The following is a 14,605-nucleotide window of genomic DNA, read 5'->3' on the forward strand; positions in this document are numbered from 1 at the left end:
AAAGTAAAGCAGCTGTAAAGCAGTGGATGTTCAGTCTCTTCACATGCCTCTGGGGGAACTCAGAAACAGTTCAGTTTTTACACAGTTTATAATGTTCTTTGAATGCTTTCTTTAATAGCGAAAAACACTCTTCAAAGGCCTATAAGGGAACCACTCAGGGGAAATGTTCAGATGCACAAATGTCAGTTAGGCACACTTTCTGCTGGAAGTGAGTGGGAGTTCAACACCACTTATGCTTTTGAAATTTTTCTCCTTGGGAGATGATCTCAATGCCTTTCCTTCTTTGTCTTTGTGAGACAATCCATCATTTTCTAAAAGGATCTGTATTGCACATTTTTAGTTAGAGAGATGTGAAGTAAGACACTTTAGAAAAGGATTCTTAAATCACGTAAGAACTGTGTTAAGAGCTAGCAGTTTACTGACACTGTTTTTGCCTTTTTTTTATCAAAATGTATAGAGAGAATTTTTATTTCTCTGGTTGATAATAATGCTACTGTTTTGTACAATATATGCATAGAGGATCTACTGTTAAATCTGTGTCAAACTGCACATCATTTTCAGTTCTTTGTGTGAGTGACAATATGATTTATGTATTTGCATGCAGTATGCCAGTCAGCATCTCTACACAAAGGAGGAAATAATTCGAGAGCTGAGTGAGTGCAGTCTAACAACTCAGACTTGCAATGACCTCTGAGCAAGTTCAGGGTCTTCCAGTAGATCTTGCAGGAGAGCAACGTAAGAATGTAAGCAAAAGAGTTAGTTATGGGAAAGGACAGAGCAAACGCAGGAGGATACTTGAAGATTTTCTGAAGTCTTTGTGATATTCATGTACTTAAAAAGCCCAAACAAAAAGGATGAGTCAAAATTTAGATGTTTGTGTGTCAGAATTCGTACTCTGTTTAAGACGCAAAGATACAAAGATAACTTGAGCTTCAATGAAAAATAATTCAGGTGCAATTTTTAATTCAAGTGGGTTTTTTTTTGTTTTTTTTTTGTTTGTTTGTTTGTTTGTTTTTCTTTTTCATTAGAGTTGCCTGTGCAGTGCTGTTCTTCCTCACCTCTAACCTCAAGAAATCATTTTCTTTTTGCCAGGTTCTCAACCTAGTACAATCTTATGTCACACTGAGGGTCCCTCTGTATGTCTCCTATGTTTTCCACTCTCCGGTGGGAGTAGGAGGTTGGCAGCACTTTGATCTGCAGTCTGAGCTCCGGCTGACTTTTGTGTATGACACTGCCATCCTGTGGAAGGACGGCATCGGGAGTCCACCAGAGGCAGAGCTCCAAGGTGGGACTCTGATTTCTTTTCATCAAAATCATTCTGTTACCGAGAGTGTAATTTGTACTTTATTGTTGGTTGCAAGCTGTTTGTTTTTTGCCCAGCGCTTGAAATTCTCTGCTGTGTTGCTTATGAAAGCCACATTAAGTTGATGTCAATTCTTTTCCTGCAGGAAAAACAACTGCCTCTTTGTGTTTCTAGTACACAAAATTAACACATTTATTTCTACTCAGGGCCTCAACATTTACCGTGTGTTTGTATTCTGCTACCACACACTATATTTGAGCGTTAATGAGAAAAATTGAAACTTTGTTGTCAGTATTTTTCTGGCTCTGAGCATACAATTGCAGAATATTTTTGATATTTTGAAAACATTAATTATGAAACATTGAAAAAGAAGAGAAATACATAATGGATATAACAACCTGTCATCTGTTAGACTACTGAATTGTAAAAGTAAAGCGTTATTTAAATGTGATACATACTGCCAATAAATATTTGTGACTGCAATTAGTCAGCAGGTCAGACTTTATCATTAGATATTTTGTCTCTGCAAAAAGTGAATTTATTTTAAAAAACATGCAGATATCTGCAAAAGATTAAAATGCATAGTTGTGCATATGTACTGCTTTGTTCTTCATGTGCAGATTTACTTAGCAGCGCCCAGAATTAAGCTTCAGGTGTTCACTATCTGTCCCAACCTAAGGTAGGATACAGGCACCAGCTATAATTACATATGTGCTCTCACACAATGTCAGCAATCCAGTGTGAAGCTGAAGCTATTCTTTTTTTTTTTTTTTTTGCAAACCCTATGTCTAAATTGCACATGTCATTGCTATGCAAATTTCTGTCCTCATAGTAAGAGGAGGCAATGAGGAATGGCAAGGGCAATCTGCAGTGCATGAAGAATGAAGCACATGCCAGGCACTGCCTAAAGAACAAGCCACATGCCACAGATCATGTGATGTGTTTGTCACCACTTAAAAGCCAGATCTAATCCTTAGTTTTAGCAACTATGTGATGTGTCTGTGCCACCACTTTCATGCCTTTGGTGCTTTAAATTTTTATTTATATGTCTAAAAAGCTGATGTTCAGGGCTATGGATGTAATGAACATTGGCAGCTCCCTTTGAACACAGAAGCATAGAACATAATGAACACAGGAGTAGTGGAGGGCAGACACCCAATGGATTCCAGTCTGATTTGGGCAGCTACTGAGAGTTATTGCTTCTCACTATGTGTTTTTCTGGGCAGGAAGGAGTTAACTACTTCTCACTTTATTTCTATACCTCTGGATGCATTTATTTCCTCTACAGAAATTCTATGTAAAGCCACAATTCATGTATACATACAGGTATACATTTATATATATTTCTAATGTATAAATTAATGTATTTGGTACAAGTGATTTTGTGCATATTTTGTGATATGTGTTCATGTTGGTGAACATGTTAGGTTTCTGACACATTATCTTAGGTTTCTGGCCTGTTTTCTTCTTGCCACTAGCAAACAGGAGGCTGTTACACCACTGGCTCTTGATAAGTGAGCGCTGTAGAAATGCCCGAACTCTGAAGCTTTGCAGAATACCGGAGTAAAGGGGATTTGAATTCAAGCAACAGAAATAAACCACTTCTGACATATAAACAAGACCTTGTAACCTGAGATTAGGGAACATTACGCTCATGTTTTGGGTTGAATTCATTCCAGAAATCTCCAGCAATGCAAACCCTGTCAGAACAAGTTTCACAGATTCATCTGTCCACCAGTACCACGGAAGACACAACTGCTGCTGCCACAGTGGCAGTGCGTGCTGCCTTGGCACAATGGACAGAGAGGCCCTGATAAAGAGGACACAGCTTTTATTGGCAGAAGTCAGTTTGAATACCTGGTGAAATCAAAAGTATTCTTCCTTCTCCAGAACCCACTGGCCCTGACTATGTTGTTCCTGAATACAGATGCTGCCTGTGCTGTGAATTTTTCTCAGTCTACTAGAACCTCTGTGTGGGCATAACAACATATGTAAGACTATGAATTTGCAGGGAATTAAGAATTTCTCTATGTATTTTGGAAAACATTGTGAAACTCTAGCTCTAGGCCCACTATGTAAATTCATGTTTAAAAAGACTCTTAAATGAGCCTAAAAGATACCATCAGGCCCCCTCCCAAACAGCTGATGAGGCAAGAGAGAATAAAAAGAGTGGAGCTGCTGTTGTGTAGAAGTGTGATTTGTTTGTCATCTGCAATTGGAATGGTATTTATGGATTGGCTTCTGCTGGCAGGTTCTCTGTACCCAACCAGCATGCGTATTAGTGAAGAAGGACGCCTGGTTGTCAACTTCAAGACTGAAGCACGGTTTCACGGTCTGTTTGTCATGTCCCACCTTGGTAAGCTTAATCTGCAGTTTAGCAGTACTGTAAAAATACAGACACACCTCCCAAATTTCATATTTTTCATTCTTAATCTTGCTGCTGACATCTGGTGTTTTTATGTCCTCTGTCTCTCCAGATAATGATTTGTTCTGTTTGGGTTTTTTTGCTTGTCACTGATGACTATATTCAGAATTTCAAACTTAGTGAAATAGTTCCACTTGATGGAAAGGCTGATTAGTGAAAGGTGAAGATCTAGGCCAATCTGTCCACTAGAGATCCATAAAAACATATTTTGGATCCAAAAGCTAAGATGTACAACCTACCTCTATTTAGAGACTAAGAATTAAAATTTCTTTTCTAATTTGCAGACTGTCAATGTTATTTAGACCTTTTTCAAAGAGTAAAAAAAGCTTTAGTAGGAGTTTTGTATCTCTCTGTTAATAAAACATTCTCACTGCCATTCAATTAAGTCATTACTGAGGACCTGATCCTGCAATTTAATCTGTTTAAACCCTTCTCCCTTTGTTCAGAATAATCACAGGTAGAAGTCTCTTTTTACAGATGTAAGTCTGAGCATGAATGTTGGCTGTGGAAAAGATTATCCAAGTAAATTAAATCTGTTGAACAATAATGGAATGGGGGGGGGTGGGGGGGGGAAAGCATTTTAAGAAATCTGTTTTAGTTTTAGTTAGTTTTTTTAACCTATAACACTCCTTCATAGTGATTCTGCTTTTTCTCAGCTGTCTTCTAGAGTTTAAGGTTCTGTGTATTGGATAGAACTGAAAGAGTTACTCTGCTAAGATAAATTATTTTTTGTTCCCTGGGCTGACATTCCAAGTTAAAAACAGGAGGGATTATAGATCTTTGCCATTCCACTCTCACTGTTTTGCCTTTCAGTTAGATTTAATCTTTATACAATTCTGGTTGCGTAGCCCAAAAACAACTGCTTAACTGACATTTGAACAAGAGTCAAGGGGGCCCAGCTATGTTGACTGTAATTCATTTTGTAAGTTTCAGCTAATAAAGCCCGTTGCCCTGTAAGAGCATTAACATCACCATGACATTATGGTTTTTAAATTATTGGGAATGTTTGTCAGGCTGAGAGTCTGCACTGAAACACTGAAGGTGACACATCTGTCTATTGGCACATTTCTAGCTTCATCTCTAACTTCCATGGTTATGTCAGCTGATCACCCGAGCCTGACATTCAGCCTCAGCCTCATCCGAAGCGAGCCCACGTACAACCAACCAGTACAGCAGTGGAGCTTTGTTTCAGATTTTGCGGTAAAACCTCAGCCTTTGCTTTTTTCCCTTACCTCAACTTGTCAGTTAGGACGTTGGTGTTAACACTCTTCTCTCTCAATGTCCCTCCACAAAGGTTCGAGACTATTCTGGGACCTATACGGTAAAGCTGATAGCTTGTACCACTGCTGCACACCAGGAGTACAGCCTACCGGTGATCTGCAATCCTAGAGAGCCCATCACATTTGATCTGGATATTCGATTCCAGCAGGTAGCACCCCAGTGATGTTTTCTTCATATTTGCTTTTCATTTTAATTTTCAAATCACCTTTGGTAATCTTGTAATTATAATACCAGAAATTTAATTTACTTGCTCACAACAAACCAGTTCCAAAATTGTAGTGACAGCACATGCTCTCTTCTGCTGTTTAGTTTTATGCAATGTGGAAAGATCAGTGTAGGAGCACAAGTGATTTTTTTGTCCTTGATGCATGGACAATATTTGTTGATTTTTCTATGATAGTCAGAAGGATGTTCATTCACATTGATTTGTATGATGGTTACTATGTCTGGTATTGAATGTGGGACCTTCAGAGGAAGATTGATCCAGTCCTAAGGCAGGACTTCCTCCACTTGCTGTGGAGGAAGTGTACATAAGCAACACTGTTAAAACACTCAGCTTTAAGACTTATTTGTGATATTAAGTGACAAGAATCCCAGCCATATGGATCACTAATTGTAAGGGCTAGCATGATCTTGGGAATAGTAAGGATGAAGTTTTATTACTCCTGTTATTTGGAGCCAATACAACCAAGACTGGAACAATGTGGCTGGGGTTTCATGCTCATTAGTATAAATGTATGCTATTAGATCATCTTACAGTGTAAATACAGTGTGAATCAGCCAGAGATGCACAATCAGTTTCCTGTTGAATTAGCCTGAGTATGCAAAAGAATGTATGCAGCCTTTATGCTTTCATTTGGTGTTATGCCAGCTATGGGAGAACAGATGATTCCTGATACGGCATTAAGCTCTGGTGAAACAGGGAGATGATACATGATCTGATACGAAACCTGCCTTCTCAGAATTAACCCAGCAAAACATTTTGGAAAAAATGAGTGGCTGGAGTTGGGAGGGGCAAATTTTTACTAGTTCAGCACTCTGGCTTTCATCTGGCATTTCTAATCTGCTTCTAGGAACTCTAAAGCTATTCACAACAGTGCTGAACCACAGCTTGTGTCCAGTCCTCACGCAAACAAGAAAGATGCTGATGATTTGAAGAAAATTTGAAAGAGCAACAAAATTGTTGCAAAATTGGCAAAGTAGCCTAGGGATATTCTTTTTATCTCACCTGGAAGAAGCCTAAGGAGCAAATTTCTCAAGTTGTGAGAATGATTTTGTGAAAATAAAATGGCTGCTATAGGGTTCCTTGTATCAGACAACGCCTTAATAGTGTGGTATATGCAAGTTTCAGGTACACATATTAAAATTAGGGATAAGGTACACAACTGTAATACTGTCATAATTGCTAAGTACTATTGCTGCTTAGTCCCCATCACCAGCAATTTTCAAATCAAGACCAACTTATTGTTTTGAAATACTCACAGTGAAAGGAATTCAGGAAATGTTGTGGTCCATTATTGTTTCCTTTGATCATAGATGGAAAGAATATGTGGTCTTAAAGTGGGTTCCAATAAGACTTTTAGGCATTCTGCAAAAATGAATGAACATTAGTATCCACATTTTAGCAATAAGAAACAGGAAACAGAGAAGTAAGCATGAAAACTCATGCTGCGATGCTAGTTCTTAGACTAAGAACATCCTGATACCTTGCACAGGCCCACTGAAGTCAGTGAGTGCGAGTCTCAAAACTGGATCAAAATGGTTTTGACTGCAAATCAAATTATGAAATAGAACCACACAAATTGTTTCTCTCAGTTCTCATTCTAGTGTCCCAGCTGCTCTACTGAATTATCTTCTGGGTATTTTTGGTATGAGACTTTTTATATTCTTGTAATCGTTGTTTTGTTTGGATTTCCTTCACTAATGTTTTCGTTGTTTAGGAGCGAGGGGCAATTTTAGGGTGCAAAAATCAAGTAGAAAAGATATTTTTGTGTTCTCTCTTTGAAGATTTCACTTCAGTATTTCCGTCTTTACCATGTTTCTACCCATTTTGTTGTTATTCCTTCTGTGGCCCTAGAAGAGGGGAGCAGGTAGCCTGTAACATTACTGAGCATTGTATTACCACTACTTCATTCTGGGATGCCCTGTACATGACAGCATCCGAACTGCAATCTCTGTTATATTACAATCTCTTCAGCATCTCCTTTCTTTAAATGCACATGACTAATTCAAAAAAGGGATTTGAAGAAGAAAAAGCCTGCATATATTGTGGCAGCAGTTTCTGTTTATGTTGTTATATCTCATTCCATCCATCAGCACCCTGTCTGTAGGCCAGCAAGAATATTTTCATTTGTGTCTTCTTTCCTTCTTTTTCATATACATATATGCATTGACAAAGGCATTTTTCTTATTTGTTTAGTGGCCTCTTGTACTTTTTTTTTTTCCTTTTTTCTTTCTTTCTTTTTTTTTTTTTTTGTTTTTTTTTTTTTTGTTTGTTTGTTTTTGGAATGCATGAAATGCATCTTTTTGAGGTCTGGGTTCTCCTCAGTCCTTTTTGCTGTATTCTTTCATTTTTCTTATGGCCAATATAGGGGTTGCCTTCTAACTTATCTTTATGAAGTACGTGGCCCAGTGAGAAGCTGCTTCTAATAATATTGTTTTATTGTACTTCTATTATGTAATCAAGGAAAAATCATAGATAACAATGAAGATAAATAAATATGAAGATAAATATTAGCATAAAAGATGCTCAGATGCTTTGGTGCCTTTTCACATATATGATCTGAGATACACACACAGATATCCTGCATCACTAAATCTTGCAAATGGATATCAGAGAATCAGAAACAAACTTGGGACTTCAGTGTAAGGTTAAAAATGGGATAGAGAAAACAGGCTGAGTCAAAAAGAAAGAAGATACTGTGGAAAATATTTTCTTCACCTTACCACACATACAAGTTGCCCTGGGCACCTTCTTGTCTGGGATTTGAAAAATGTGGTGGGAAAAAACTAGCCCAGAATCTCATCAATCACAGAGGTAGATAAGCCAAAGGCTATACATGTGTAAAATGTGCAGCAATATATTTCTAGTGCAAATAAATAGTTATAGTTAGGCTGTGTTATAGCATGTAAATATGAACTGATGAATAGCATATATGGGAGAAGATCGATGTTTTGAAAGTGATTAAAGAATGCTTTTTGAAGCACTGTTGTGTTTTAGGTTAGTGACCCAGTGGCTGCTGAGTTCAGCTTGAACACCCAGATGTTCCTTCTCTCCAAAAAGACGCTCTGGCTGTCAGATGGATCAATGGGCTTTGGACAAGAAAGTGATGTTGCTTTCTCAGAAGGTAAATTTGTGCACTGATCACAGACCTTTAATATGTGTGTCACTCTTTCAGGATTCTGTTTCAGGAATAAGGATTTAGCTGTGTCTAGCTGCGTTCTTTTGCATTTGCCTTTCCTACTGGCACTTTATACCAGAGCTGTTGGTCCATCTACGCAGAAACTATTACATCTGAATTTGACATTAGTGATGCCATTTCTCAAATGCTGTGCACTTCATAAACACTTTTTGAGTGAAGACCTGAATATAGTCCATAATTTAAAGCAGCTTCTGAACTGGTTCTAATTATAGCAACTGCAAATGGCTTCCTAGTGCAATTACACAGCCCAGAGCGTGTAGAAGAGTGTGCGGTTTGATCACAACCTTTGGCAACACCCTCTGGTGAAAGCTGAGTGACAAGGTGTCTCAAGTAAATTCTTGATGTAGTTGTAGGCAGACTGAGAGTCTTCAGCTCGGACATTTGAGATGAGCAGAAACTGCAGTCACGTTACACTGCACCAAGCTTCTTAACTAGGCTTATTTGTTTAGCTTCAGTATTGTTAACAGTTAACTGTTCCAGTGTAACAGGATGTTCACTGTGTGCATTCTCTTACAGGTGATGTCATTTATGGTCGAGTGATGGTGGATCCAGTGCAAAATCTGGGTGATTCCTTCTATTGTAGCATTGAGAAGGTTTTCCTGTGTACAGGAGCTGATGGATATGTACCCAAGTATAATCCATCCAACACTGAATATGGGTGTCTTGCTGATTCTCCATCCCTTCTGTACAGATTCAAGATTGTGGTAAGATTTCTAGATCTGGAAGAATACACATTTATTGTGATAATTTTTTCTACTTCTTCTTTTATCTGAAACCAACCTGGGAATAACAGATCTATATTTTACAAACATGCTTTTTTTTTTTTTTTTACCTCTGTGATCTTGTAGGATAAAGCTCAACCAGAAACACAAGCCACAAGCTTTGGAGATGTGCTTTTTAATGCAAAACTTGCAATAGATGATCCAGAAGCAACTTCTTTAGTTAAACAACCAGGCTCTGATGGATTTAAAGTAGACTCAACTCCTCTGTTTCAGGTATGATTTCTATAGCTTAGTACCAAGACACTGAACCAAGCAGAAACACTTGTACAAGAAATGTTTTTAAGTGTAAGTCACATTGAAAACAACTAAAAGATTTATTGTTATTTCAATTCAGTTAAATAGAGTTTCAAACGCTTACAGATTTCAAGATGTAAAATCTGGAACACTTCTAGGATGATTCATATAGGGACAATATTTCTTTTCTTCTGTTTAATTCCATAACCTAAGGAGAAATTATATCAATAATTGTTACACATTTCTTCTAAGAACTTAAGTTTCTTTTTATACAGCACTGTTTTATTCCTTCTCATCTCTCTTGTCTAAGCCACAGAGAGAAAGCATTTATAGAAAACTTCATCAGAAGCTAATTGATACAACATTTTCTCTGCAAGTCATCTTCACAAGCGTGCATACTGCAAAACATCTAAGCACAGGAAGGCCTTCTAATTGAAATCTAAAGGATACACCAGCTTCTTAATTCTGTATAACCCATCAGCTGTTTACTTTCATTCTTTAGATCGGTATGACCCCACTAGCTGTTTTCCCTTTAGAATTTGCCTCCTTTACTATTTCCAAAACTATTTCCAAAACTGTAGCTATTGGACAGATCAAAATGATGGGAAAAGGTGTTTCACCAGAGGTGTAATGGCGGAAGAATCAGCACAATACAAAGGGGCTATAAGGAAGGGGAAGAAGATTGCTTACCCATATCAGAAGATTCTAGGTTTGCAGAGGAAAGCTCGACCAGGGAGGGATCTCCAGAAAGAGATCCTTCTCTAGTGGCAGTCAGCTCTTAAATGAGGTCTAAAGAGGTGCAGCCAGACTTTACCCCTCTAGTTGTACAGGTGAATTGCCTTCAGGTGTGCTCCCAGGTCTGACCTGGTCCTTTCCCAGGAGATCAATCAGTGGTTCAGGCCGTGACTCAATAGTTCCCATAAACAAACTCAAAAGTACAAATTAGGAAAAGTACTAAGGAGTCATTAATCCTACCCCTGTCCATTCAGTGATATGTCCCACTGTAAACAATGGAGTATTTAAGAGAACAGCCTATTTAATACAAAAATGGTTTCATAACCTGACCCCACTGACCTGATATCTTTGTTTTGTTTTAAAGAATCCTTTCCCAATAATGCAGTATTTTTTTGCTCTCATTCTGTCAAAAGAATGAGAATGTGAAGAAACATTATGTCCTGACAAAGATGTGGAAAAACAAGTATAAAATAGAAAATGTGTTCAGCATTTTGCATGATAACAGAATCTGGGGCCAACTACATAAAGTAGAAACCAGTAGCCTTAAAAAAAAAATAAAAATAGGAGAGATTCAGATCATCCTATTGGATCTTGCCAAATTTGTTATGTATCCAGAAAATACAGGACAGACTTGAGGAAGATGATGTTATCTTCTGCAGACTGCAGGGAATCGCAGAGTCACAGAATGAATGAGGTTGTCAGGGACTTCTGGAAATGTTCTATTCCGACCCCTCTGCTCAAAGCAGAGTCACTCAGAGCAGGTTGCCCAGGTCTTGTTCAGCTGGATTTTGAATGACTCCAAGAAAGGACATTCTACAGGCTCTCTGTTTAACCACCATGAGATGGCAAATTGCTTTCTTATGTTCAGATGGAAACAGGAGCCGCAGCTAAGGTCCAGAAGGCTGGGAGGTTATGTCTGGAAAGCCCCTTCTCTGTAGCCTGTCCATGGCTGAGGTTCTTTGCACAAGACCTGGACGGCCATTGGTATTAATGGTACAAAGTTAAATGACAAGGCTGTCTTTCTTCATCTGCACCTGTTAGTTATAGAGTGTGGCTATGGAGAGGGGTTAACACTGTTCTTAAAATTTTGACAGAAAATGTGACTTACCTGGGACTGATTGACACATTGTGTGTTTTATCTGTTCCTGATTTTGAAATTTGAAAGTACTGTCCAGACAGTCATTACAAAGTGGTAACTGATTTTGTCTGTTTATAGCTCTGTCCAGATTGTGCGTGTATGTTTAAAAGCAAAAAAATTGTGTCTCTCTAGGTGTCTTTGGGCAGGGAGTGGTATGTCCATACAATCTACACTGTACGATCGAAGGAGAAGGCTAACCGCGGAATTGGCAAAAGAAGCGTGGAGCAGCAGTACCACTCACTTTTTAGTGGAGGTAGCACAGTAGCATCCACACAGAGACGCCGTAAGAGAGGAGTTGTGGGAGCCCCAGAGCTTGCAAAAGACATTGGAGTAGAAAACAACCGAGGGACGAACATACAGCACATAGCACTGGATCGCACCAGCAAGAAACAGGTCCCTCAAAGGGAGGTTGTGGTCAGTGGTGTTCTCCCCAGAGAACTGAACAGCCAGAGCTCAGGGGTCAGCGTAGTCACAATCATTGGTGGAGCTGCTGCCATTTTCCTTGCCATCTGCTTAATTGCAATCATTATTTTGCTGCTAAAGCGGAGACAAAATTCTGAGAAGGAAGCTTCAAAGAAGTCAGGCAGCAATGAACCAATGATGCTGCCCGATAACTACACCAGCGATAGCTCTGAGGTTTGATTTGAAGAACACAGAATTCAACCCAGTGTCTCCAGGGTGCCTCAAAACAAAATTGAACTGCACTTATGTAGCAGCAGATCACGGTGACTCGTGAAGAGTAAAAAGTTCATGTGCATCTAGATTTACTTGAAATTTTTTATCCTGAACTTTTGCTGCCTTTATCAACAATAGCAAAATCCATGCTGAATCTCCCACTTTGCACTAAAGGTTATCGTGATGTCCCTGTATCATGCATTAATCTTTAGCAGGAGTTCAAGGAACTGCATTGTAAGGGAGAACATTTTGTTTTATCTTTTTGTATTTGCTGACATTTCAAAAAAGTAGTAGAAACTATCCAAAGGTGCTATAGATCCTGTCTGTAATAAGAGAGGAAATCCATTTCTTTAGAAATACTGAATACTTGAGAGGTGGAATGCTTACACTCTTCAGTTAAATTTTGTACTGTTTCTCACAAAGAACTCAGTGTCTGCAGTTAGGCTGAAAGATGATAAAATACCTTAGGCATGAATCCTCCCTCCTGTAAGACTTTGACTTCATTTAAGCTATACCAGTGATTAGGTTTTTTTTTTTTTCCTTATGTTTAACTGAACTTTTTCAAAAGGCAGCTAGATTAGATGGCGTAACATTATAATCAGTTGCATGTCACAAAAGGCAATACGTATTCTTTTCTGCAAATTCTTATCCAGCTATTTAATCAGATTTTTTTTTTCCTTATTTATGTTGATATAAAGCCAAAGAATACAACAAATCGTGAAGGAATTTTGTTTTTGACAGGAACTGGACGCATATCTTCTTAAATTTATAACAAATCATGGATGTGTTGTAAGGCAAGTTGTATTTCTTAGTGCATATCTCTGCTGGGAAATGCAAGCATTAGTATTTCAGTACTTAGCATTAGATTCAAAATGCAGAGGACAAAGTTCTGCCTGAACTGAGCCTAGGAGTCACGATATTGAATCCAGCATGTGATTGTCAGTTGCCATGTCAAATGGCAACAAAGTGAAGAAAAAAATATAACATGATTGAATCAAGTAGTATTTATTAGCTTACCATTATAGCATATCTTGACAAACATGCTAGATCATTGCTGGGCTACTTTTTGTTTTTAACAAATGACTACTTCTGAAAGAGAGATTCTGATTTTCTCTCGGTCTTCCCAATGTAGACAGTCTGGCAGCATTAATGTCTCACTGAAGTTTGGATCAGCAGTGTCCCATGCCATTTGTTTTATGCAGACAGGACCTGTTCTGCCCTAAAGATATCCTGCCAAGTGCTTGGCCATGGGTGCCATATAATCCTGAAGATTATCCCATTTGTCACACTAGCATTTTATATGAATAAATCTTTTCAAGTCAGTGGAGTTCCGCTATATAAACTAAATAAAATCTGAAGTGGGCTGTTGAGATGGGTGCTGAAAAACCTGTTCCCTTCCACAGCCTTTGGTAGTGGGTACTGGCAACCCCTCAAACTATCCTCAAGCTGCAAACAATCTGGCATTTGACATTCTGGAGACCATGCTGCAAAGATCTGAGTTACCAGGATCCAGTCTGAAAGCAGCCTGGCTTCTATCACAGAGTGCTGCCTCTTAACTAAAATATACCTAAGAGGCTTTGTGTCCTATGAGTGGCTGGCTGTAAACACAGGGAGACTCAACTTAGTGATTCTGCACAATCGTCCATAAGTCTGAGAAATGTTGAGGTCTGCTCTCCTGGGCACGTCTGTGCTACAATTTGTGGTACAGTGTGAATGTGCCCACAGAGGGACTCACGCTAATATCTGCGGATTTATATAGTTGTGACTTCACTCATTTCGTAAGGCTTCGTCAGTTTTTCACCAACGAATCAGGTCAGAATCTGTACCATCTTTTCCTGGGTTTTCTGAAGACTGTTGTTCAGGCTGCTTAATTGAAAGATGTTTTCAGCAACCTGAGGGTCAAGCTCCATTATTAAAGTCACGCAGTCATCTTTTATTTTAATTAATTTGAGTTCTAGCCTGAAATAATTATCCACAAGACTATCCACAAGACGAGCCCAGTGCATTAGACCTTTCCCCTGGTCACCTGACATTAATTTACTCTTGTAATGAAGTTCCCAGTTTGTGATCCATGTATTATGTGTGCAAGATTGATCAAAGACTTAAGCCACAGATGTGTTTTATGTTTAAAGTTCAGAACTACATTACAATTGTAATCTAGGATCAGTTTTGCCCTTGTGCCCGTACATGAAATAAGTGATTATGAGAAAGGCAGAATTTGTCTCCTAGAACCTGCATATTCAGGCAGTGATTCTACAGTAAAATGGGACACATGTAAATAATGGAACATTTTAATATTTATAAAATGCCTGTTTTGTGTAAGCAGAGAAGATCTTTTAAAATATATATATAATAAATACAGAATGTAGGTGTTTATCAGTAGAGCAGTTTTTCTGCTTTCGAATTTTAACAGACTGAAATATCGTTAAAGTTGTTTGCAGGCAAAATCTTTTTTAATAATTATTATTTCTTTTTATGAAATCATATCAAAAACTGCGTGTTCTACAAGCCAAATATTGAGTCTGGTAGATTTGATCACTGCTTTGAATAATGTCTGATTACAGCTCTGTAAAAGGTTCCGAATGATGGGGATTATCAGACAAATTTTTT

The 14,605-nt window shown here is 38.4% G+C and overlaps 1 protein-coding gene across 1 annotated transcript in view; it reads left to right on the top strand.

Annotated features, from left to right (window-relative positions):
* Window positions 1-14,605, top strand: part of FREM2 (FRAS1 related extracellular matrix 2) — a 127,826-nt gene extending 113,221 nt beyond the window's left edge. Inside the window, exons 17-24 of the mRNA XM_052670780.1 lie at window positions 1,093-1,285; window positions 3,555-3,659; window positions 4,801-4,928; window positions 5,023-5,157; window positions 8,230-8,356; window positions 8,948-9,135; window positions 9,280-9,426; window positions 11,453-14,605. Of these exons, the coding sequence (XP_052526740.1) occupies window positions 1,093-1,285; window positions 3,555-3,659; window positions 4,801-4,928; window positions 5,023-5,157; window positions 8,230-8,356; window positions 8,948-9,135; window positions 9,280-9,426; window positions 11,453-11,962 (1,533 nt within the window). The 3' untranslated portion in view covers window positions 11,963-14,605. The remainder of the gene's footprint in view (window positions 1-1,092; window positions 1,286-3,554; window positions 3,660-4,800; window positions 4,929-5,022; window positions 5,158-8,229; window positions 8,357-8,947; window positions 9,136-9,279; window positions 9,427-11,452) is intronic.

Source organism: Tympanuchus pallidicinctus, unplaced genomic scaffold, assembly GCF_026119805.1.
Source record: "Tympanuchus pallidicinctus isolate F22 unplaced genomic scaffold, pur_lepc_1.0 scaffold11, whole genome shotgun sequence".
Lineage (NCBI taxonomy): Eukaryota > Metazoa > Chordata > Aves > Galliformes > Phasianidae > Tympanuchus > Tympanuchus pallidicinctus.